At 39.6% G+C, this 25,257-nt stretch overlaps 1 protein-coding gene across 1 annotated transcript in view; it reads right to left on the bottom strand.

Moving 5' to 3' along the window:
- The window catches only part of PPP1R1C (protein phosphatase 1 regulatory inhibitor subunit 1C), a 47,266-nt gene that overhangs the window by 10,245 nt on the left and 11,764 nt on the right, over positions 1 to 25,257 (bottom strand). Inside the window, 2 exon segments of the mRNA XM_008490488.2 lie at positions 16,600 to 16,660; positions 18,457 to 18,494. Of these exon segments, the coding sequence (XP_008488710.2) occupies positions 16,600 to 16,660; positions 18,457 to 18,494 (99 nt within the window).

Here is a 25,257-nt window from a genome sequence, read left to right as displayed (position 1 = left end):
CAGAACACATGGTGGGTCTTCAATGTTTAGGATATAAAGATTTTGAACCACCAGTGGTGGTCAGCTTAAACTAAACTGACATTTTAGCAGGCTACAAATCAGTAACAAAACTTGTGTGTTATTTTATTTTATACCTAAGCACACAATGATGAGGAGAAAAAAATCCTCACGTCTGCTATGATTATGAAACCAAGATATTAATCAGTCATGCAATTTCATCTGGTTTTTTTTTCCCCCTCTAATATGCATGTCTTTCAAAAGTGCTGATGACTAAATGAAAACAAATTATCTGAAGCACTAGCAAATATGATGAGTTTATGAAGGACATTGTCAGCATATACAGCAGGTCACCATGGCCTCATGAAGGTTTGTGAATGCTCATTTGGCTACCAAGCAACAAGGACTGACTGATTTTCTAAATGTCTGAAGGTTGTTACTAACCCTTCCCTTAGCTCCAGTCATACAATACTCAGTCCTCATGCTGAGCCTTTTAAATGACAAACTCTGGGTCTTGTGCTATTTTCTGCACAGTCAAAAGACTCAGTGTTAAACCATGACAATGAAGACTGTATGAGAGCAGCAAAATTCAAGTTGCAGATCTCTGGCTGTTTTCCATTTTGTTCTCTCACACAGCATTATCCACTCCAGACAGATTTCCCTCTCAGAAATCCCCTGAAGCAGCACTGACTCCACAAAACCTGGGTGAAGGAGCTGCTTCAGCACAGAAGTGCTTTTGTCAGCCCTCCACAGGCTGCTCAGAACATGCACAGGAGGCAGAGGTCAGCTTTGCTGTGGCTGAAAGGACTGTATCCCCTACTTACAGTAACCAAAAGAGTAAACAGAGAGACTTTTGTCACTCCAGGCAGCTTCTACTGGTATATAAACATCTCGTTTTGCTGGCTCCTTCCTCCCCTCGCCTTCCTCCCCTTCTGCCAGGCTGCAGTAGTCGGGCAGTCTTCAGAGTTTAAACGAAGAGCAGAAGCCCCTGCAGTCAGCTCAGTGAGGGTTTCAGCCTGGAACAACAGGAGCCCAATGCTAATTTCCCACTGGACAGCCACAAAACACCCAGCAGTTGTGTGGAGGACAGCTCTTGGTCACATACCTCAACACCTTGAGCTGAAAACGTGGTGATGACTTCCACATCAGTAACAAGGCTGCGAAGTCCTGTAAGGGCCTCCCCTTGCATGGCTCCCTGGGCTGGGCAGTCAACTAGAGGATGCAACCAGCATTAAAATTTTTCAGCTGTCAGTTTTTCATCCCAGATTTTTATATTTTAGAGATAAACTTAGAGCTGGCAATAAGTGTGCTTGAATTTAATCTCTGCAGGTAGGTTGTCAAAAAGTGCTGTGTTCTGACAGCTCCTAGGAAGCTTGTGAAGTGGCCAGAAGCAACCCCAGAAAGCAGCCATCTGGATGCCAAGTTTTACTGGGCAAGGTGTTTGTTTGCTGGAGTTGCTAAACCCTCACTTTTAACACCAGAAGCACTCTTTGCCTGTCTAAGTGTAGATGAATATCACAGGACAGGCAGAAATGTTCCCTTATGTCAAAGGATTACAGTAATTCCATCAAATAAAAGGCCACATTTGCAAACCTGAATTAGCTGCTTCATACTAAGAGAAGCCACTAGATCAGCTACTGCCACAAAATAGGTATTGGAACTCACTGGTCTTAAATGTTTATAAGCAGCATTTTCTAATGGCTTCTTTAAATTAAAACATCTTAAATTTTTCCAGGCAACCTCTGTCATTCTTTTAATTTACAACATGATGCTCCAGGCTAGTTTATCCTTCCAATTTGAGACACCCTCTAGGTTGACTACTTTGAATTAAGCCATGAGGAAAAAAGCATGTAAAAGGTTTTACAGCTAGAAAATCACATCAGTCAAGATTTGAGAAAGCCAACAGACAAGACAATATGAAACTCTGCTCGGTATTCCAACTGTAGCATATAAGGCTGGTTGGAGGTTGGGATAAGAAAATATTAGATAGTCTGCTATGTGAAAAACAAAATAAAGTTATCATTCCACCTGCCATAAGTAAAGGATAATTAGATAAATTTTAACTTTCATAGGAAGTTGAGTTCTGTGCATTCTGAAGTATATGCCATCACTCAACATAAATTATAGATCAAGTGCAGAATTAAATTGAAGTGTGTGCTTTATGCCAGACATTCAATTATATAAAAATAGTGGTTCTTCCCCAGCCTGAAGATCAATGAACATTTACAAAATTGATCCTTCTCCTGTCTCTAGGAAGAAACACTTTGTTCACAGGTACCATTCATTTTGCTGAGGACAAAAAAAGGAACGTCTGCTCCCCTTATGGTAATATAATAAATGGTGATATACATGTGAGAAGGGAAACGAAGCCTCATATCAATTAAAATTCCTCTAATCTGTCCTGCCAATGGTTGCAACCAAGAACATCATCCCCTTTTGAATTCCTTCACAAGTTCTTAACTGGAAATTTCTGACCTGCTTTCCTGGCTGCTTCTCTTACAACAGCACCGTTATTCAAGCCTTTATCTTCCCCAAAGAAAACTGAACATTCCTTTCCAACACTGATGTTGAGGCTCCAAGAACCATTCTTCAAAGCACATGTGTAAGTATTTATAAGGGAATTTTTAATTCAGCAATTAATTTTTGGGGAAAATACTGCATGAGAGAACCTGAACTGAAGGAGTCTGAGCTACTTGGATGTTAGATGGACTGGGATGCTGGGATGTGAAGCAATTATGGTTGCCATGATATGGAAAAATACACTGTGATAGAAAACCAGCATGGGTTTTGGTTTTTTGGTGGTTTTGTTTGTTTGCTTGCTTGGGATTTTTATGTAATAAATTCTAACTTCAAATTGAATTGCTTCCATTTGAACAGCAATTTCCACTAGGGTTTAAAAATTTATGGTCTTCTAAATATCTAGTTATGACTGGGAAAGATGAAGTAGTATATCTCTGCTCAAAAGTCTGCAACAAAGGTAGCTTGTGTCACTGATGGTGCCTCAGGTGATAAGCAGAGCTGTGACAGCCCACCCAGAGCAGGGCAAACCTACTGCACGCTGCTGGCCTGGCAACACATCAGACAGAACAGAGTGAAATAGGAAACTGCTGCTTAACTACAAACCACTGAGCAATAAGAGCAAAGTGTAGCATTTTTACCTGTCCTTTGTTTATAAGCTTCAATTAGTAAAGCAGGAGAATGCAGTCTTAGGCAGCAAAATAACTTCTCAATGTGTAGTAGAAGCACTGACAAAAATAGCAATGACCTTTTCACTTCCCAACCCAAATCACTTTCAGTGCTGATTTTGTAGATTATCTTTAAAAAAAAATAAAGGTACATAAATAAAAGAGAATAGCTCTATTCTCTTTGTGAAAACAAATATTTATCTCCCTATATCTTTGCGCTTGATTGGGCCTCAAGATGGCAAGGAAAGGCTTTTAAAATCTCAGGGACATGGGATTTATATGTAAACTTTGATCATTTGAATAGGATTCTCATCCTGACCAGCTCTGTGCTGCCTCAGGCAAGCCTTTGCACTGCAAAACTTCACTATCCTGTGTAGGAAGAAATTATTTTATGGGCAGAATTCTGTTAACTATAAAAGACAAGCTTAAAAAGTAGTGTAGAAGGACTAAGCGGACTTCTAGGTACTTCTGCTATACAAACCACCTCAGATTTGAGAAAAAACCAGACATATAAAGAACACACCCACATCCAATGCTCCAGGTACCTAACAGCTGTAATTGTGTTATCATACAATGACCAGCAGTTATATTTAAGTCCAGTTAGATCTAGACAGTATCTGGGGTCACATTTCACCAAGATTTTAATTACAGTCCCTTTTGCTAGAGCTGGAAATGCTGACTCTTAGTTACCAGGGGCAGTGTCATTAGAGGCTCACAGGTTTTGCTCATGCTGCACGCCCAACATTTTTGCCTGATGGAGAATTCTTGATTAAACACTGAAGAGGTTTTTGTTTGGTTTGAAGTGCCAAAACACAGGATTCTTCTCCTTGTTGCAATAATGATAAATGTTGCAAAAAGGTAACACGGTCAAAACCATCCACATTTCACCTCCACTTTCTGGGTCTTGCTGTGGCAAGACAAAAAATATCCCTGTGTGATGTCCAAGAGCAGACAGGATTTGTAGCTAAGCAGATGCCCACCTACCTTTCAGTACTTAAATAATGAAGACAGTTGCCTCTGGTTCCTTACATGGTAGGCAGAGAGAGAAACATCCAGGACCTGATTCTTCCCTTGGCAGCCTATGACAAGCCCAGGGCACCTCAGTGCCTGAGTTGGTGTCAGAAGGCTGAAATCAGACCAGAGCATTTATAAAAATGACACTAGCAAACTTCAACAGCTGCATGTTTGCTCTTACTTGGAGCCTTTCTTTTTTTGTTTGCCTGTGATTAGAGAAAACCCTGAAATGTCATCATTTCCTTTATGAGGGAAAAATATTTCACAAAAACATTTGATGTTAGCAGTACCAAAACATTTAGTTTTGCCTATTCTGTTAAACACAAAAATCTAGATACGTTATAGGAAAATTAATTTGTTCAAAATGCAAAGAAAATTATGGGAGTTTTTTGCATTCAAAACCTTATTGAAAATGCACTATGAAACATTTTCACCCCCACAACTTCATGAGCCATTTCCAAACAGCTGTATTTCAGTTTTCTTTAGGCATTCGCATCCAACTTTAATGTTAATGGACAGCATTATCCAGCTGCTCTCCTTTTCCTGGACAGCTGCACTGAGGCTCTACTTTTTCTGGTTTTGGATGATATGAGGATTTTTCTGAAGTTTTAAAACATAAACCTACTACTTCATCCTGAGGAGTGAGAATCTGTGGCAGAGGAGGAGAAGTTGTAGCAATGAGAAGCAGAAACCTGAGTACATGATGGGGTGATGGAGATCTGCATGTAACACCTGAGCAGGTTTTGCTGGTTATCAGCTTCCTCTGTTTCTCCCCAAGGTCTGTCATGGTGCCCTAAGCATTCTGCTTGGCTTATATTATTTTCTATTTTTGTATTCTTTTTGTGGCTCTTATTTCCTTCTGTGGTCTAGGGTAGATACAGCACAAGATTTGATAGCAGCATATTTAAATCTCCTGCTTAATCCCTTGAGAAGCCTGGGGCTTTGGGGGTTATTAATATAAAGATTTCCGGTGAGTTGTACTTTCTAAAAATGAAGACAGAAGCAAAACCTTTGCTGGTCAGCCAAAAATCCAAGGCAGTGTTTCTCCACCATACTTCCATGTGCTGTGTGGCTTTCCCTTTTAATTAAGGGTTTAGTTTCTATCAGAAGTCCATAAGTTTCTCCATTAATTTGCTAATGAATCCCCTACTGAGCTGTAACTAAAGTTATCACTGTGGTCCTTCCTACTATGACAAAGGAGATAGGATTTTGGTATCAGCCTAACCTGACATCAGTAATATTGTAAATGTTGGAATAATCTATTTCTTTAAGTTATAAATCAAGTCAGCTGAACTGCCTAGGAGTGCTGAAGTATTTCTGGAAGATCAAAGACAGCTTTAACATCCTCTGGTGCTGGAGAAGCTTTTCTCATGTCAAGAGGTAGCTTATTTTGTGGCAGTGCATTTGTTACTTCTGTAAGAGTGCTCTCTACATGCCAACTGGTCTGCACTAGGACAGGCAACAGGGCTCAAAGAAAATGTCATCCATGAGACTGAAAGGTGAAATTCTGGTACGGGAAGCATCAGGTTGCAGTTAGCATCTTATTAACTATATTGTATATAAGTATAAAAGCACCTAATGTTCTCAGAATTGCTGACCAACCATCAGCCAGATCGCCAGTTTTCTCTGTGCCAATTATCACCCAGAAAATTCTCAGCCTGGCTTAGGGAGTGACATAGGTCAGAGGTAATGTCCACAAAGTATTTTGGATGACCCCCATGGCTTTGGAGCATAAAGAGGGTCTGCAGCATTGTGCAGATGTGGCTGAGGGATCTTACACAACGCTGAGCATCTTGCAACTTGACTGGATACCTTGTTCTCCCACCAAATAGGAGAGGGAGAAGCTTTTCTAGCTCTCACTTACCCAGTTTGTAGGCTTTAAAAAGCTCAGACGTTTGGTGTTGACCTTCTGCCCAGCTATGGCTTTTCAGACTGAGTAACTGGTACACCTTGTATGATCTCTCACCACTTCTTCCTTCTTAATTACACCCTAGGCTCCTCTGAAGGAGCAGAGATAGCACAGCTCCCTGGGGGTTGGTGCTGCTCTGACATTGGATATAAAATCTGGAGAATAAACACCATGAGGACTTGCAGCACACAGCAACCTCCAGAGACCCCAGGAGCATGTGTTGTCCTCACCAACCTGAACCTGCGTGAGGTGGCCTAGTTCACCAGCCAAGGGAGGATGCTGGTGGGGAGGAGATTGGTCCCATGAAGCTGGGTGGCCTCAACAGCAAACCAGTAGATGCTGGAAAGGCAACTGTCTGAGGCTCCTGCTGAAAAGTCTACCTAGATCCAGGCTGATACCTCTAACCCTTAGGAAATGCCTGGCAACCTCTTAAGTCCTGCAGGTGCTGCAGCCAGGAGAAAGAGGACAGACACTGTTAGTCCCCACCTGTGGGAGGTCAGCTGGCAAGCAGGAGGGGAGGCACCTGCCCCGTGGCATCTGGGAAAACAAAATGTCCCTTTCCCACGCAAGACCAAGTCATTAATATCTGATCTGGTGAAAAATGGTTTCTCCAAAACTGCCTGACCACAGTCATTTCAGACAGAGAACAGCATCACTTTGCTGCAAGGAACAATTTTCACAGATTAAGGGTACAAATCCCTTCAATGGAGAGAAAGCAAAATATGGTGAATTATTGTGTTTGCACAATAATATAATATACGGTTTTTCCACCCGTAGAAGAAATGCAAAACAACTCAGTACACAATGTGTATGCACAACCAGGGTTCTTCTCTGTGTTGAAATGTGGAAATGTAGCAAACTAAAGTCCTAGCTTAGCCATCAGAAGGGGTATGGGACAGTGCCCCTGCCCTGGTCTTTTGGGAGAGGAGAAAAGGGAAGATAAAGCAATAAAAGGTTTACTTCAACTACTTCAGTAACATTGAAGAGAACATGAAATGTTTTCTTTTCAATTCATTAAGCTTGCTGACAATTGAAATACACCAAATTCTTTCATTTAAGCTTTTTTGATTGCTGGCAAATTAAAACCCAGTATTAAGAAGTCTGTTATTTGACATAAAAATGCAGTCACTGCAAACTGTTTGCATTACAGCAGATGGAACTGGTCTCACTTCGCAGTTGCCATGGGCAGCAAAACAGCAGGGGCAAAATCTTTAGTGGCTCTTTACTGCATGAGTGACTTCAGTTTGAAAGAAACCAACCTCTGCTGGCTTGCTTAAGGCATCAAAATACCCCAGGGCCAGCATCCAGTACAAGCACAATGTAATTACACCATGGAAGCACAATATCTGGCACTCATATTAACAGTCAGAACCTGAAACCAAGTATTGCTCTCTACTTTTCTGGGAAGCACTAGCAAGAATATTAGCTGACTCGATTTCATTGTGGGAAATAAAGTATAGACAAAGTAGATTCTTCTCTAAAGTCTTAGACACATTAATATCAGAGTGACAGATTCTGCAAAAATAAGTTTTAATACTATTCTTGCTTTTGATCATGCTAAGGGTTTGAAGAAAAGTCAGGCTCTAACTACAGCTGGTATTTAGGTAAAAAACAGTGGCATGCAGGTGAAATATAGCAATAACCTAGCAAATGTTAGCTAAAAACACGAACTGCAGTCAGACTTTCAAATAATTCTACTCCTTCCCTTATAACTTTTTTTGCCTAGCCCCAAAATTTTTCAATGGGCTTCAGAAAAAAAAACATTTAGTAATTCACCATCAGGACAGGTGGGAAGGAGCTCCACCCCCCTGTCACCAGGGGCCTGCCAATAATCCCATCGTCTTTTTTTCATAACTCCATTTTCTTGGGGATTGCAAGGAGATTGAGAGCTGAATTTATATAATTTCTCCTCATTCCTGAAAGAGAAGAATAAAAAACCCCACCTTTTGCCTCCCTTTGCTTTTGGAAGGAACAGCAAGCCTGTGGGTACACTGATGCTCAGCAAACATTTTAGGCTTCTTTTTCTGCTTCTGAGTGGTCATTAGATCCCTCACCTCATTTAAATGCATTTTTAAAATTAGTTACTCTACAGATTGCTCAGAACCTGCTGATAATCTCTGGTTAATAAAGATCCATGGAATAACATTTGTTCATAGGTTGGGTGAGCACTGAAAAATCCTCCCTCTGTTTCAAGAAAACTTAGCAGCTACACCAGATGAGAGTGTTTTAAACAACATCCTTCTGGCCCATGCAGCTCACAGGAAAATTAATCCCTTTTCAGATCCATATGCTGCCATAGTATTTCCTGTGCTTTTCTGGTCACATTCACACACATAATTCATACAAGTGTTCAGTCCTAGCTGTGGGCCTGAAAGGATGTGGTTGAAATCTTCAGGCTGCACATGTTCTTGTCTCCATGCCAAATCTCTGGTGGATGTTTTTTGGGAACTCTGTGTTCCTGCTAAACTGAGCAATGTCGCATCCCAAGGGGTGAAGGAAGAGAGAAATGATGGAGGAGAGGATGGAGGGGAGAAGAACCACATGGCCTCCTTTGGAAAAGTTTTTCTTTCCAATAAATTCAGACTAATAGGCATTCACTTTGAAGAAAAAAAATCAAATAATAAAAAGAACCAGTCAACAACCCCAACAAGTCAACAGTCAACAAGAAACCCAACACAGATCATCCCTAAGAATCAGGAGCAAGGTTTCTCTTAGCCTAACAGCAGAAATAAGGACCATATTGTTCAAAGACAGAGATATCATAAAGCTAACATACTGCTTAGACTTTTACTTGGGTCAGGATGAAACCTGATGATAGAAAGTAAGAATGATAAGGTACTGGAAGAGCAGTTTGAGGGCAGGAGCTGCTTCTGAGGTAATCCTGGTATTTTTGAAACCACCCAGCCCTGACCCCAGGAGCAGTGAGTAGGGCTGGTGAGAGCTCTGCTGATGTGCTGTGAGCCTGAAGCTATTGACACATGGCCACAAGGATCCACACAGCTTAGGGAGCTGCAGCTGATTTTGCTTTAGCACTAAGAACCTTGAGCTTGCTTGTAGCTTGTCACACTGTCATTTGACAGGTTTGCTTTCTGAGGGTGGAGATTTTTACAAATGGAATCTGAATTTGTTGAGAGGACACATTAATAGACATAGAGGAGCAGCAGCAATATGCAGTTCGGTACAAAAGCAGGGAAGGCTTTTCTTTTAAGGGTAAATAAAATGATATATGACTCCACATGGTTTGGAGGCTTTTCAGAAAATACAACTTAGAGAAGTACCTCCGTATTTAAACACTGTATCTACCTCTGCCTCTGAAAGACCCCAGTAAAAACAAGTGAGCTCCCCCACTGCCTCCTCATGTGTCTGATCCCCCAGCAGTGCCACAGGAGGAGCCTCCTCTCCCCAAAAGGGGCCAATCTGGGGCACAGAGCTGAGGAAGGGTGAGACCCTGAGAAATATCCTTGCCTCTGCTGTACCCACAATTGTGCTGTTCCTGCCCAGGAGATGTCAAACACTGAACAAGAGCAGCATGTATTCCTAGGTCTTCATTAGGTCATCTTCCTTGGGATCAAATTCAGGATTTTAAATGCTTGAGGTGAAACAAAGGAGCAATTATTTATTACAATAGCACTTGGGGGACTCAGTGTCTGCCATGAGGATTTCTTGTTAACCTCCAGCACAGAACACAGAGATAAAGCCAGTAAATAAAATTTAATGCCCTGCCAAATTACTGACTTTGTAAGAACCCTACATCTTCTCCTACTAAAATATCTTTTCTTCAAAACCTCTTTCAGTTCAGTGTACAACACTGCCAAAATCTGTGGAATTTCACTATTAATATTTCTTCTGATACAAAGCAACCAGAATAACACATGTTGCCCTTCCTGGGCTTTCTAAGTTATATTTTTAAATAAGGACTCGGTCTCCCTCATACTCTTTTGATAATATTTTATGGTGTTATCTCTGAAAAGATTGACTTTTTAATGTAATCTGTTACTTCTTAGAAGCAATTAATAATACTATGATGTTTATACCGCTCTATTTTTAGTAAAATAAAGCTTAATTAATAACACTAATTTCAAGGACATTTGCAAGATTAATCTTCTATCATAAAAAATACAGTCAGACCCTTAAAAAGAGGCCACTTTTGTGTTCATTGCATGAAGATTAGAAAGAACCATCAGATATACAGACTTCATGCTGAACATATCCCCTAGACTTCAGTCCCTTTGGATCTAGCCCTTAAACCACACATGGCAATTTAGGTACCAGTACCAGCAGCCTGTGAGATCTTTTCTTTTTTCTCACACCAGGTAATAGTGTCAGATGACAGGTTCTAACACAAACATCCCAGTTTTGCCATAGAGCAGATGTCAAGCTTAATCTCCACTGAACCCCTTGGTCTCTTTAAAGGTTCTGGGGTATTCATTGCAGCCAGGGCCAGAGACGTTTTGAAGCAGAAGCCACCAGCTGTGTGAAATGAAATTCATTCAAGGCTGCCAAGAATAAGAAAATAAATACAGACTGCAGCAGCAGCTGCCAACTTTTTGGGCAGTAGCAGAAGGGTGGCAGGCAGCTGAACTTGAGATGGCAGCAATCTAACATATCCCATTTACCAACTCAGGGATTCACTAATTAATTTAGCTCAATTTTTTTTTAAAATTGTATCTAGTGTCATCACACAACTGTACAAGTCTAAGGAAGAAGAGGATGGGAGAGAGGTTGGGGTAGAAGAAATTGACTACTGGAATGTATCATCTTGAAAAAGAACAGCACCATAGCCAGAAAATGTGTTCAAGGTCATACCACATGATGCAGTGTGATTGCATTGAGGTGCAGCCTGACTAATACATGGCTAAGAGTGGTGTATAAATGAAGAGAACTAGTTTTGAAACCAAACCTTCACCTTTCTTTTGCAGCCTGGTTTGACTAAAGGAAAAAATCATAATGATACAAGATTGCAGCAATAATTTTTAAAATTTTTTTCCACAGTGCTCCAGGAGGTCCTGGAAGTTGTGGGACTTCCACCCATGAAACTAAATGCTCTGATAGCACTTTGCCACATCACAACACACAGGGCTGTGCACACAAACCATGAGGAAAAATTTGCCTCCTGTTACTCTAGTAACACCATATTCAGACACGTCTACCTAAAAGGAATGTGTTGAAGAACAGGCGTTGTTAAAAGATGCTGCTCCAGGAAGGGATTAGAGGAAGATTCAGCCCCAACCCCAGGAACTGCCTCAGCTACTGACAGAGCCTGCTTTTCCGGGGCAGCCCTAGCCATCTGCCCATTAATTATTGCAGCCCTTTCACCTCCTAGAAAAGCAAAGAAGTCTAAAATACACACACAGGACTAAGAGACATCTCCTTCTCTTGTTCTAGCCTCTTGGTTCATATGCAGCTCAATCACATTAAAAAAAAAACAAAACAAAACAGAAAAAGAAACAAAAACAAAAACCAAAAAACCCAAACCAAACAAAAAAAAACCCAAAAACCCACCCAAGTACCTTCTCCAAAACAAACATACAAACAAACAAACAAGCAAAAAACAAACACCAAAAAAACCCAAAAAAAAAAAAAAAATCAACCAACCAACCAAAAAAACCAACTAGATGCTTTGACATCATTGGAGAGATTGGAAAACTGAAATACCCTGAACCAAAGTGACTTACACATACAAGAAAACCTGACTGAACACCAGCTCAGTCTGTGGATTTTAACAGACCTGTACTTGATGTTCAGACAACTGTAATATGTGCTACATTGTGGCTAATATTAATTTACAGGTTATTTGTAAGAATACAGGTTATTTCTACTTAAACTGATTTGTTTACTTAAGGCTAGAAGCTCTTCACAGAGTCTGGCACATGAGATGGCAGCTTGTAAAATTATACAAGTTTCTATAGTCACTACTTAAGACTTACAAACTTCATTCCTCTGTCACTTGAAGTAAACTTAGCCTCAGAGTTTTGTTCCACCATGATTCTCGTGGGCTTGGAACTCAGTGCCTACCCCACTAACAATAATCCTTTCTGTCTCCAGACTGTACCCATGTTCCTTTTTAACCTTCCATCACAAAGTAATGAGATGCATCAGACAGCACCAGGCTGGCTTAAGGCGTTCCAGATTTGGATGAGGGCCACATAGTGCACTAATTGCTTCTAATAAATTACATATTTCAGGAGGGACATTATGATTTTAATAATATATTCTGCATGTTGTTTCCTTTGGAGAGAAGAAAAAGCAGGCACTGAACAAGCCAAAGCATCTGAAATTCATGGCAGAAGCTAGAAAGAGCTCATTTAATATCAAACATCATTGTAGATATTGGAACTATGAATGTGTCAAGTCCCTGGGTCTGAACACCTTGGGAAGAGCTAGTGAGTCCTGGTTGTTTTAATGAGTCAAACTAAAATGACACTTTTTATTGCTCCTTAGAGTGATAACAACTCAGATTTAATCCCATTTAATGTTGTAGCTGGGGCCAAGCTCAAGAAGAAGCCTTTGTTTCTATGCAAGGAAAAATATGTGGAGGTAAAAGAAAAATTATGGAGGGTAATTTTCAGGATGGATTTCCCCAAAGGCTGAGAGGGAAAACAGTCAAACATACTTTTCACCTCTGTGGGGAAAGATTTTAATTATGATTTGATGGCAGCTAATTGCAAAGGTGGTCCAGTGAACAGAAAGCTGCAAAAACTTTCTTTAATGCATGCTGAAGTTAGTAAGATTTTGATGCTGAACACAAAGCCTCCTGCAGGGCAAACTAGGATGAGCTTAAATTTCCTGTTTCCCTGACCTCTAGCACACCCACACCAATAGAGTCACTGTTAAAGAAATTCTCAAACCACTGGGGAATGTGCACTTCCTTCACTGGGGGAGATCTCGACAGCATTTAAATAGCTGCTTGTATTAATAGCAATAGCTGGCAGATTATGTTGTAACTTGGGAACTCTAGGGAGCAACATGGGTTTGGGAATATCTCCTGCTCTCTTCTGTTTATCTTTGTAAACCTTGATTCTGTCACCTCAGTCCTTTCAAGCATAAGTTGAGATGAAATGTGACTATCTAGGTAAAAGGAAACCTGCCTCAGTAGAAAGTTTTCCTTGGGATGGAAAGTTGCAATGGTAGATCTGAGACTCAAACGTGCTTTTTAGATTTCCAAGTGGTAATGAGATGTCAAGGAAGCACCCTTAACCTGGATTAATTCAGTCTAAGCTGCCTTTCACTTCACCCATCAATGCCTGAGAAAGTTTTTATCTCATTTCTGAGTTCTCTGAAACTGTGTTCCTGAGTTTCTCCAGGAAAAATGTTGAGAATCCAGCAAGACTTCCAGCAGCTTCTGTAACCCTCCAACCAGAATCATGGAGATATCTGTAAAGATGCTATTTATGGATGGACAGATGTATGGATGGATGGATATTTGTGCTAAAAAAGATGGATGTCCACTTTGACATAGAGGAAAAGGGCAAAAGGGTTCTTGGGTTTGTTATACAGAACAAAAAGCAGATTAATCAATAGTAAAAAGAGGCCTTACAGAAAGAGAACTGCCTGGAAAAGATTGCCCTAGGTAAAATTGGTAAATCTGCAAACTGTTAAACCTTTCTTTGGTTGTTATTTATGATGTTTTCATGTGAAAGTTCAGTCCAACCTCTGAAGAAGAAGAGCCTAAAATTAAAGCGATGGAGATTCAAGATTGATGTATTAGACCATCGGAAGTTTCAGAAGGATGAGAGAATTTTCAGTTCTGACATGAAAGCTCAAGAGTAATGGAAGAAAGAGGTGACACAAACAGAGGAAATAGAGGTGGTGAATCCTTCAGTAGGAGTGCTGCTGTACCTAGAAAAAAAAAGTGACAAGAAGTAAATCCCAATGTATAGAAAATATGATGGACTGATTTGGTGCAATCTTCAGATTCCCAGCATTGCATGCTGCATAACTGCATGGAATTATCAAATACTACTGAAGCCTGGCTAGAAAAAGAAATGCTTTTGAAATCAAGATGGAAAACTTCTTTGATGTTCACTAGGTTTGGTAATATTATATTAAAAAGAACACAGCATAGAACTGTTATCTGGTTTGCTATCTGATTTGCTCTCCAGATTACCACTTCAATCAATAGCTCTCACATTGATTTTCCCAGCACACTGTATTCCAGTAAAAAAAGAACAATGCTCTGAGATGAATCAGCTATTTGCTTCATCTCTGGGGACTCCAGTGTGGTTTTCTTCAAGAAAATAAAAGCAGGAGACAAAGTACGCACACAAAGATAATAACAAGAACCTGTCTGTTGCACCATGATGTGACACTGGATCCTCAGACACATGGGTTTGCTACAGCTTGCTGCAGCAACTGCAGATTCACCTTGAGCTGGAGGAAACCACTATAGGAATGACACCAAAATATTTAGAGGTGATCTTTTGACAGATAATAATGTTGCCTTTCAGTTTGGGTGACTGCTATGACAGCCAATAAAAATATGCCCATTTTTAACTGAGAAGCTGATCTCTATATATTTATTGGGACATACAGAACATCACTACTACTGCATTTTCATTTATTTCATATATTTTCATGTATTTGCATACTTCATAAAACATGCTACAGTCGTGGAACTATATACTATTATCTGATGTTGCCTCTGCTTTTTTTAACTATGTTTACAGTTTCCAAGGGTGTAAAGGAGAGAAGACAAAGAGCAGCCAAGGGTGTAAAGGAAAGAGGTTCAGTATGCAGAATCTCATTCTTCACTGTATATTGAAGACCATGTTCTGAACATCCTGAGGAATAAACATACACTAAACTGTGGGAATAGTGTGTAATTGTTAAAGTTGCTATTCTGAAAATACTGCTGAACATTGATATCTTAAACTGCTATAAAAATAGAATCATTAATACTGTCCTATTTCTTTGTGATGTTTTTACATCATCATTTATTTCACGTTGCTATGTTTGTCACCTCTTAGTCTAAACAAAAGAACACTTATGTTTTCATAACAATGAAGAGGAAGGAATAATGCATTTTCTACTTCATCATTTTTAAATAAGGATAGCATTTATAGCAGTTACAGCATGTTAAACCTAGAGCAACCCAGCCTGTTTACAGAAAGGGTTATCAATCTTTAGGTGCCCACCTGGGTAGCTGAGAATACTGTATCGTTTGGGTTAAGGTATTGAGGAGAGGCATTGTGTGCTCTCCTTTATTCTGTTTACAATGTATTTAAGATTAGTTGTGAGCTGCCTTAATTCACTTTCCTACCTTCCTACTGTTCCCCAGGACTGTGGTTGATGTAGAAGCAAACTATGACAGGTGCTTCTTCAAGTCTTGGCAAGGTATTAAAGGTAGCACTGAGGCTGCTGTCCTTGACAGGAGATACAAGGACCTGTTTCACAGAGCTCTTCATACACCCACTTATTAGTTTAGGCTTGAACAGCAAAATAATACAACTGTGAGATCAATAGATGTTATTGCTACCCATGCAAAGCTTCTTCCTTCCACAAATTATTATAACCGACTAAAATAAGATTATTTCTAATATCAATTCAAAAACTTTAGCCAGTTTTGGTCAGCAGATAGCATGTCTCACACAGCACCTGAGTGATGTTCTAGCTGTTGCTAAGCCATGTGCTAGAGAACTGAAGCTACAGCATGAGATATGTAGGACTGGCTGACACAGTATATTGCCTGTTGAGAGCTGCAGTGTCTCACAGAACAAACCAGATATCCCAGCTTCTCTGCTGGGTAACAAATTGTGTTAGTCATTAAGGAATGGAAACTGAGGATATTCATTACCTGGACAGTGCTGTCTGGAAATAATCCTGTACTGACAAATGTCAGTCTGAAGTGCTACAGGATCACTATGGATCTTGCACCACTGCTAGCACCATCCAGTCAAAATCTGCTCAGAGTGATTTGGGAAACACGGCCTAAATGTAGACCTTACCCCAGCTAATATTCCTGCTGCTTTTATACTCATCCCTGGAAAGCACATAAGGCCTTTAAACATTTACCAAGAATTCTTCTTTCCCCTTGTCTTCACAAGAAATGTTTCACACTTCCTATGATCAGAAATCTCATCCACAATTTTGGCTCCTCTCCTTTCCACAGCTGTGTGGAGAGACAGGAATTTTGCACAGGAGTGGAGTAAAAAAGAAACAGAGCTCTATAGGGCCAGCACTGCTAAAACATGCATTCAAGGAGTAATCTGCAGTGTTTGGGATTGAATTATCTGTTATCTCAAAATAATAAAAGTACCAAGGCTTTTTAAAAAATTAGCTTTTGTATTAAATAAATAAATAAATTTGCCATCCCTGCAAGATTCTGTGGTGAGCATAAGTCAATGGCCACAGGTAGATAGCCACTTCCAAAGTCTGAAAACAGTAATTGCAAAGCATGAACCTTTCCCAGCTGTGCTGCTGGTGGTGGTGGTGTCTTCTCTGGAAGAGAAGATCTGGACCCAGCCCTGCCCAGCGGAGACAGTACCTGCACAGTACCTTTGAGGGCAGGTGGGGTGAAGACACTCTGCTTCCTTTGCTTGGGAGAGGCACTCTGGGACTGGGAGGGACAAAAAACAGAGAGAAGCAGTAAGAGATGGGCATGGGGAGAGATTACTGTTCATGGCAGATGTGGGTCTTGCCCCACTGCTGCTTTCAGAGGGTAGACACAGAAATTTGAGAAGAAAATTATATTGTATAAATCTGGTGCCAGCTCCTGAGCTGGGAAAACTAAAATTAGATACATAGAATATGCATTTAACAGGCAACCTTTATGACTCCCAGACAAACCAGACCAAAAATTACTGGAGATTACACTTCAGTAAAAAAATTACTGTTAAGCATAAAAGTATGACATAGCAAAGTCAATTATATAAGTTGTGCTTTTAACAGACTATGTAACCAATTCTCATAAGGCAAATAAATATTTATATATATTAAAATATTTGCAAGATTTACATTAAACAGTTTTTCAATTAATTACAGTGTAATAAATGATTATATGCATAGGTATAACAGTACTGAAATTAATATATAAACTTTACATATGGTATATACCTATATGGAAGATCCTGTTGCATTTTTTCAATGTATTCTATTACTCCTAAAATAATAAATTCAGCAACCAATCACTTGGCTTCTAACTGGACCTGATTTAACTGATATATTTAGACATAGCTAAACTTCCTATGGCTCCCAAATCACATCTAGGCACAGAACAGAAATTATTCCAGAGTAATGGTTGTAAAATTACACCCAAACTAATAGCAGTGTAATTATACCAAGGTATTGTTAGCAAAACCTAAGTGAAACACATCCCAGTGCTAAACAGAGCAACTTCTGCAAATGAAAGCAGCTAAATTGGTGTCTATATTATACCTACATGAAATATGTCAGGGGTAATAAAATTACAGGAGCACACATAAAGGTAGTTTTTGAAGACATAAGCACCATGCCACATTCCTAATAAAACTGAAAAAATGTCTACTTAAGCTTCATTTTTTCTCATCTAATCAATTTTTAATTGTATTTGGTCAGAACAGTGTTACCATTTTCCAAGTATTTGCTAAAAAAGTCTTTTTCCCTAAGTACTTTGACTGGTTTATAGTATGTGAATTTTAATCAACTCTTAAGAAAACCACTTTCACACAAGTATGGTCAATCCTATTACCTTACCTTATCACATTGAATGGAATTATAACATTTATAAATAAAATATTGTCTTCTTCTGAAAGAGAAAGCTATTTATAAACACTGTGGGCTCGATTTTTTATGTTCACCCCTGTAAATCTTTTTAAGTCTGTATCTGAGTCCAAATTTGAAGCAATCAATACCTCCTACTGCTATTTAAAGCACAGCCTGCTTCTCTGAGCAAAGGGTGGAGGAGAAAGCAATCAGGGAATTGCAGCAGCTGTGCAAGAGGAGGTTAAAACGTGGGACTGGAGGAGTCAACTGTTAACTCTTTGGCAAACAACATCAATGTGCTGCTTGCTGTGGGCTTGGCATGGGAAGAAAAGAGAGGAGTTTGAGATTCTTTTGTAGACCTCCAGACTATTGTAGATCTGCAGACCCAAAGTGACCTGGCAGAGTGACCTCAAGCCAGATTTGATCTGATTTCCCTGGGTATGGCAGCAAGAGGGAAAACCTCTTTTTCCCAGTCCCCTGCTGCAGGAGGGAAGGAGAGATGGGCAGAGATGCAACAGAGGTTTACACAGCCCTGGTTTGAAAGTGTTGGGCCTCACAAGGTTGTGTTGATAGTGTGACAATGTAAATAAAACCATCAACTAGGATGAGCTTTCAAAGGGGTTTTAACAATATTTTACCAATAAATATGTTTTTAAAAGATCTTTCACTTACCTCTGCCTGCAGGATGTTTGTTCTCTTCTCATCTTTTTCTAGCAGAGGAAAAAATACAGAAAGAGATAAGTTAGTAAACCAAGCATTTCCCAGCTCTTATGGCTCTGCCCTGAGCCCTACAGCACTATTGTAAATAAATTACCCTTCTGACTTTTCTTTCTCTATTGTGTGTCTCAGAAAACTGGAGGCTCTGATGAGCATTCAGACATAAGCACTACCTCTAATGTACCTAGCTCCCACTTTTTGTCCCCGAATTAACAGCAAGTGATGGAATGCCTATAGCAGGAGATTCTTTGGCCAGGCTTGCAGCAGGGCTCTGTGCTCAGCATATGTGGCATCTTTGCTCTGGGACTGCACTTCTTCATCTGCTCTAAAAAGCTGGGTTGCCAAATAGTGTGCAGCAAACTCACAAAGGGCTCTACTGCACCCAAATGATGGTCAGTAAGGACCTAACCTCAGTTATTAACAACCTATACCAGTACTGAAGAGCACCTAGCAGTAATATGTGAAATTAGGAAACCAAACTTAACAAAGTCTAATTTTTCATCTTAAAAGCTTCATGACATTACTGGTGTATTGCCTGAAATGATTGCAGAATACTTCTTGTCACTGCTTGGTTTTGTTTCCTTCTTTTGCTTTGGACTATAGGCATGGCAGAAATGGTCCATACTAGAGATTTCTAGTGAAAATAAGTGTCTCTGAGAACCCCTCTAAACACTTAAGTAAAATTATACAGAGTGAAAAGGGTCAAGGATCTTCCTAATCATTGCCCTTAGTTTGTGCACAAGATTAAATTATGTTTATACTGTTCTCTTGATCCAGTTAATGGCCAGAAAGTGGCTGTCTTCTGATTATGATTTCCCAAATATTTGACATAGAACCTTGGATGCACAGCAGTTTGGATCTCTAAAATAAAATGCCATTAAGTACAGAGACATCAATCACTGACTGTACCAACATCCCTTCTAAAATTTTCCACTTGCAGATACCACTGCAATTTCCACTGAGATGTGGAAGGTCTGGAAATGTAGGTCTGTGGAAGAACTAGGTCTATGTAATATCACTTTAGCTAACTTATTCTTTAGGTATTGGCTGCTTGTGGTATGCTGTGTGTGAGGGAAGAGCCAGTCCAGGCAGAGTGATTGCATTTTCTATCATATTTTTTGCTCTTGTATTTATGCATCTTACAAACATTAACTGACTGAATTTTTCAGTGTTTATGAAAGACATTCAAATAACTTATACTTTATACAAGGATAAAAAGGGTGATTGAAAACTGTCCTGATTAAAGTATGGTCTCATTGATACAGAATTAGACAGGACAATCAGGAGGCCAGTTCCTGGCATTGACATTTGCATTAACTTTGGTGAGGTGACTAATTTCTTCCTTGACTTCCCCACCTGTAAATAACTGTAGCAGTTCCTATTTTAAGTATAACAGTGTCTGTTTTCCTTTGTAATGCACTTTGGGTAGGAAGTTAGGCTGCCTAAGTGGGTGATTGCTTATGTGCTTAAAATCTTTATTTTTAGTCATATACCAAATAGACTTGTACTTAACGATTCAACATGGGAATTTTTTTTTTAGCTCAGGATCCTGGATTTAGTTTGGAGGTTGAAATTTTAATAAATCAGGAACTTTTAGCAGAGAACAATGAAAAGCAAGCAATGTCCCATTCCTTCCTGAAACTCTAAACTTCACCAGATTAAATACAGCTGTATTATATTCCAAATCTGAACATACATAATTTTTCCAGTTTAACTTATTCTTAGCTGCTCTAATTAGCTAACAGGAATCTAATTACTCAACTAATGTCTTGACAGTTTTTGTGGTTTTGTTTTGAAGTGTTATGATAGAAATTACATGAGGACTTGAGAACAGATTTGCACGTACCTAAGTCATTAGAAAATCAAGGTACATAAAGATAAGCTTGAATCTAGGCTTAGACTATCTTTTTCATCTGTGCAGAGATAAAAAGCAGTTGAGGACATTCCACCTGTTCTGGGTAAATAATATCTGAGGCTATTGTGACTCTTACCTTAGACTGTAGCACCTGGAAAAATAATCAGGGTTTCATGCTTTAGTCAGTGTCCTCAAGAAGGGAAATACTTCATGTTCATCAATTACAGGTTCAGTCTTAAGGATATTTCCATCAGTCCAGATATGTCTACAGACTTTCTGAAATGAAGTCTTATTTCTTTAAGGAGGGAGGGTTCTGAAAGTCCATCTACCTGCACAGAGCCCATATCAACATTACAGCTGTAAGCTGCAGTCTTCACCCAGGGCAAAAATCTCACCCACTCGTGGAGAAACCTGCAAGATTTGGCCAGGATATATTGCTAAAATATGGAGGAAGAAACACCGTGGGATTTGTGTCCCATATGCTCTTTTTAGCAGAGAATTTTTGAATGCTTATTAGCACATGCACCCAACCAAGGTGATGTGATAAGCTGAGCTGCCCAAGGGTGTCATTATAGGAGGTGATTTCATTATATGAAATTAACTGAGTGGCAGGATGCTGGATATAGCCAGCATGACAACTACTTGACATTGCTAATCACTTTTTCTGTGAATCTCCACTGTTGTGGAAGTGGCATGACCATGCTGGGGGAAGCCTTATGGTTGTTTTGCAGTAAGATCAAAATTCATCTGCCTCTCTTCTCTAACTGGATAATTTGAATGCACTTGGAGCAGCCTATGCAGGGCAAGAGGTGACCCATTTTAAAAGACTTGGCTTCTGGTCTCACCCATGGGCTCTGCAGGGGAGCCATCTAGCAAAGGTTTATTTCACCCATCTAAGTACCCTGCTTTCTTTCCCCTTGGCAAGAGCAAATAAAAACCTTTTCTGTAGGATTCAGTCAGGCACTGAGGGAACAGAATAATAGGTCAGAGAGTCCAGCTTTTACACAAAAGAAACTTAGGAAGAGACTGGTAAAATTTTGGAGAAGGCTTCCTGTAGAGATATTGGAAATATCCTTAGTGAAACAAAGCTGAGAATTTTCAGATAGGAATCACAGGGAAATGACAGGACTTTGGATTTCACTAGGTTTTGTCACAGTGTCTAAGTTTTCACTTAAAATAATAAAGACAATGGTCTTTAATAGCTCAGAGAGTGGAAATACTGCTGGAGGATGTTCTCAGGAGCTCCAGGCCCCTAAGGCCACTGAGGAAGTCAGGATAAAGGATGAGTTTGTCTTGGTTGATGAGGACTGGGTTAAGGATCAGTTAATGAGGCTGGACATCCATGTATATAAATATGTAAGGGGAGAGTGCCAGGAGAAGGTGGGTGACTAATAATAGGACAAGGCGTAATGGGTGCAGACTGGAGCATAGGTGCTTCCATATAAATATTAGGGAGAATTTTTTCACTGTGAGGGTAGCAGAGCACTGGCACAGGCTGCCCAGGGAGGTTGTGGAATCTCCTTCCCTGGAGACATTCAATACCTGGATATGTTCCTGTGTGACCTCCTGTAGGTCACCCCGCTCTCGCAGAGGGGGTTGGACTTGATGATCTTTTGAGATCCCTTCCAAACTCTAACTTTCTGTAATTGTATGATTCTATGGAAAGTCCATGAGCTACATGCCTGTAACAGGTTTTAGTTAATGAATGATTTAAACAAGAATGGTTTGAATCTGGAAGAAATGAGTCAGATAAGATACTTTAAAGGCACAAAGTCCTTGTCAGTCTGGAGTCTTTTTATAGTCCTGTCCCCACCTCTGTTTAAAAGGTGCCATTGAAGAGATGAAAGTAGATGAACAGATGAATCAGTTCAACCCTTCACATGCAAACTTTATCACAGGATGGCTCAACTTAGAGACAAATCAGATTAAGCTACCGCTATGAAATAGTACAGCCAGTTTAATTTCTTAGTTCTGATTAAATGCCTCGATAGCCAAACACCATGTCCCTGAGCAAAGCTTTCTCTCTCAAAAAAATGTGAAAGAAATGAAGCAATTGCTGACTGCTGATCAACGTGCTCAATGACAACAGCTGGAAGGAAACGAAGGTTCCTGGCTTTGACTCTGGCTTCACTCAGCCATCTCCTGTTGTGAGGAGAAGGATGGTTCTGGTCCTGCTGCCTGGCTGGGTGATGCTTCTGTGCTTGGGCAGTGGGCAGCAGAGACCTCCTCCTGCCTTGCTGTGTGCTAATTGGGCACCAAGCCAGGTCACATCCATAAAAACTTGCTTTTAAATGGCACAGATCCACACAATCTTGCAAACTAAGAAAAGAAACATTTTATTGTCCATGGAATTCTTCATTCTCTTGACACCTAATGGCAGACAAACCTGAATTTTTCTGAAAGTTTGGTTTCTGTCATTTCACATTTCCATTTCTTCATCAGTAAAATAGGGGTATTTTAAAATCTACCACCTTGTGTCTCTGTGGTTTGATCACCACTGTTTGTACTTGCCATTGGTATTTGTAAAACAAGCTCATTGATATCTAATTTAGAAATTAAGTGATATAATGTTATTTAGTTTTTTCTGCTATCAAAGCTACTTTTCATCCAGAAGACAAAGCTAGACTAAAAAATGTTTCATGCTCTGCTTTTGCCAGAATTCTAAATACACATTGTCAGGTCAGCTAGCATCTCATTGCTTTTTACTAAACCACTGAGGTAAGAAAAGTAAAAAAAGTCCAAAAAAGCAAAAATGAAAATGCTTATGTAGTTAATTGTTTTGCTTACTGGGTTTTTGTTGTTGTTGTTTTGTTTGTTTGGTTGGTTTTTCCCATATCTATCACTGAAAACTTGACTGTGAGTCAAGTAATTACATTTAATTACAAAAAAAAAAAAAAAAAAAAATATCCTGGTAAGCCCTCCTAGCATGAATATATTTCTGAAAATCTTCACTTTGCAAAAGTATCTCATTAAACTTCAGTGTCCAGCTGCTTCAGTAAATGTAGCTGGAGGGTCTGCTCCCCTCCTCAGCCATGTGGTGACAAGAGAGAGCATACATCACAGTTCTGCTGCATTTCATACCCTAACTGGCATCTACATCACCACCTGGCCCTTTAGGGAACACTAACAGCAAGATTTATATAGGAAGCATTAATAACAGCATAGAGAAAAGAGGAATTTGCTATATACACAAGTCAGCATAACTCCACCTGGCTATAAACCTGGCAGTAAAAGAAAAGTTACATGAAGAAAACGGGAGGGCAGTGGGGACAGAGAGAGCATTTGAAAGGTTAGAAGAGGCCCAGAGCTGCATAGGGACAGCCTGCAGACACTCACAGAAACAGGTTCAGAGAGCAGAAAGGTCCCTCTGAAATGAAGCTGCCCAAGCAAAACATACTGCCAGACTACTAAACATTTGCAAGTATAGGCTAAGTTTTACCAAAGGTTACCAGAGAGCATACAAAAAATCTTCTCAAACAACTTGCAATTATTTTGCCCATTGACTCCAACAGGCATAACAGTGCCCTAATTTGTGAAAAGCCTTACCAAACTTGAGAATTCATCAATAACACTAAATAGTAGTAGAAATGTGTTACTTTCCAGGGGCTTGCTTGTTTTGTGTTCAGTCTATGTTTAAATGACATATTGAATGGGCTGAAGATCTAAATACACTTGAGGAAAAAGAAGATGATGAAGAAAACTCCATGGTTACCAGAAATAAAATACTAGCTCTTCCTCTGATATACATTTAAAGAATTTCTTAAAAGCTTCATATACAGGAATCAATTCTGATTGAAAAGGGCTCAGAATTGACCCACCAACCACAATCTATTGGTTACAACTATCACTGCAAGCAGTTCCTTCCTCAGTTGTGAGATGTAATAGCCTAGGCTCTAAAATAAAAACCAGCAGCAAGCAAAAATAAAATGGTGAAAGATTTCTTAGCAAAAGCTCATAAAAACATTTTTAAAAATATAGCTAAATGTTATGTACTGTACACTCTGGAAAGTGACATTTGCAAGGAGAGAAGAAAATACATACAAAACAATAAAGCTATTCCTTAGCCAGTGATGATTATTGCTGTCTTTACAGTTGCCTTTCTTTTGGAATAATATCTCAAGTATTTCAGTGGGAATGTGCCCTAAAGCTAGTCCTGGTCAGCTGCTCATGGCTTGCTTGTGGTTAGAATGCACACACATAATGCTCTTCAAATATATATATTGTCTTATGCATGAATCATGAGACCTACTAGTAAAAATATTTCCTGGAGTTTACAATCCCTTTGTACAAAAAGAAGATGCAAATACCAGCTTTGTAAATTCAATGTTTGATTTTCTAAGTTTTCAAACAGTCAGGAAAGGGAGGTTCCACAATCTCATTCCTACCATCAGCACAAGTAAATGGAATGGAAAACACAGGGTAATCATTAACTCAGACTAAGTGAACTCTAATTTCTGAAAGCATTTTTCAGAATTTCAACCAACCTCACTACCTACCAGAGACAGAGTTTTTGTTTTATGTGTCTCCACCTCTACTGTCACATCACTGTGACTCCAATGGAATGAGCAGTAGTCCCACACCCTCCCATGGGACATGCTGCACACATTGAGGCCTCAGTCATGGCCTAGCATCACCATTTTAGGAGGCTTGAAAGCACATTTCTAAACAATTACAGCCCTACTGTCTTTTTATGCTATTTCAAAACCAGAGAGCAAAAACCTGGTGGTGATTTGAATCAAAAATTCTATTGGATTTGTTCTCCCAGACCCTCTTCCAGTCACTCAATTCTACACAAATTCCTCTTTAAAGAGAGAAGGTTATAAAACTGCACTTAGTGATACAAACATGTTTCAATCAGACCAGCTGGATTTATGGGTTAAATCTGCTGTCTTGCAGATCCT

Source organism: Calypte anna, chromosome 7 (genome assembly GCF_003957555.1).
Source record: "Calypte anna isolate BGI_N300 chromosome 7, bCalAnn1_v1.p, whole genome shotgun sequence".
Classification (NCBI taxonomy): domain Eukaryota; kingdom Metazoa; phylum Chordata; class Aves; order Apodiformes; family Trochilidae; genus Calypte; species Calypte anna.
Note: the sequence above shows the minus strand (reverse complement) of the source record. Positions and strands in the feature narration are given on the sequence as shown.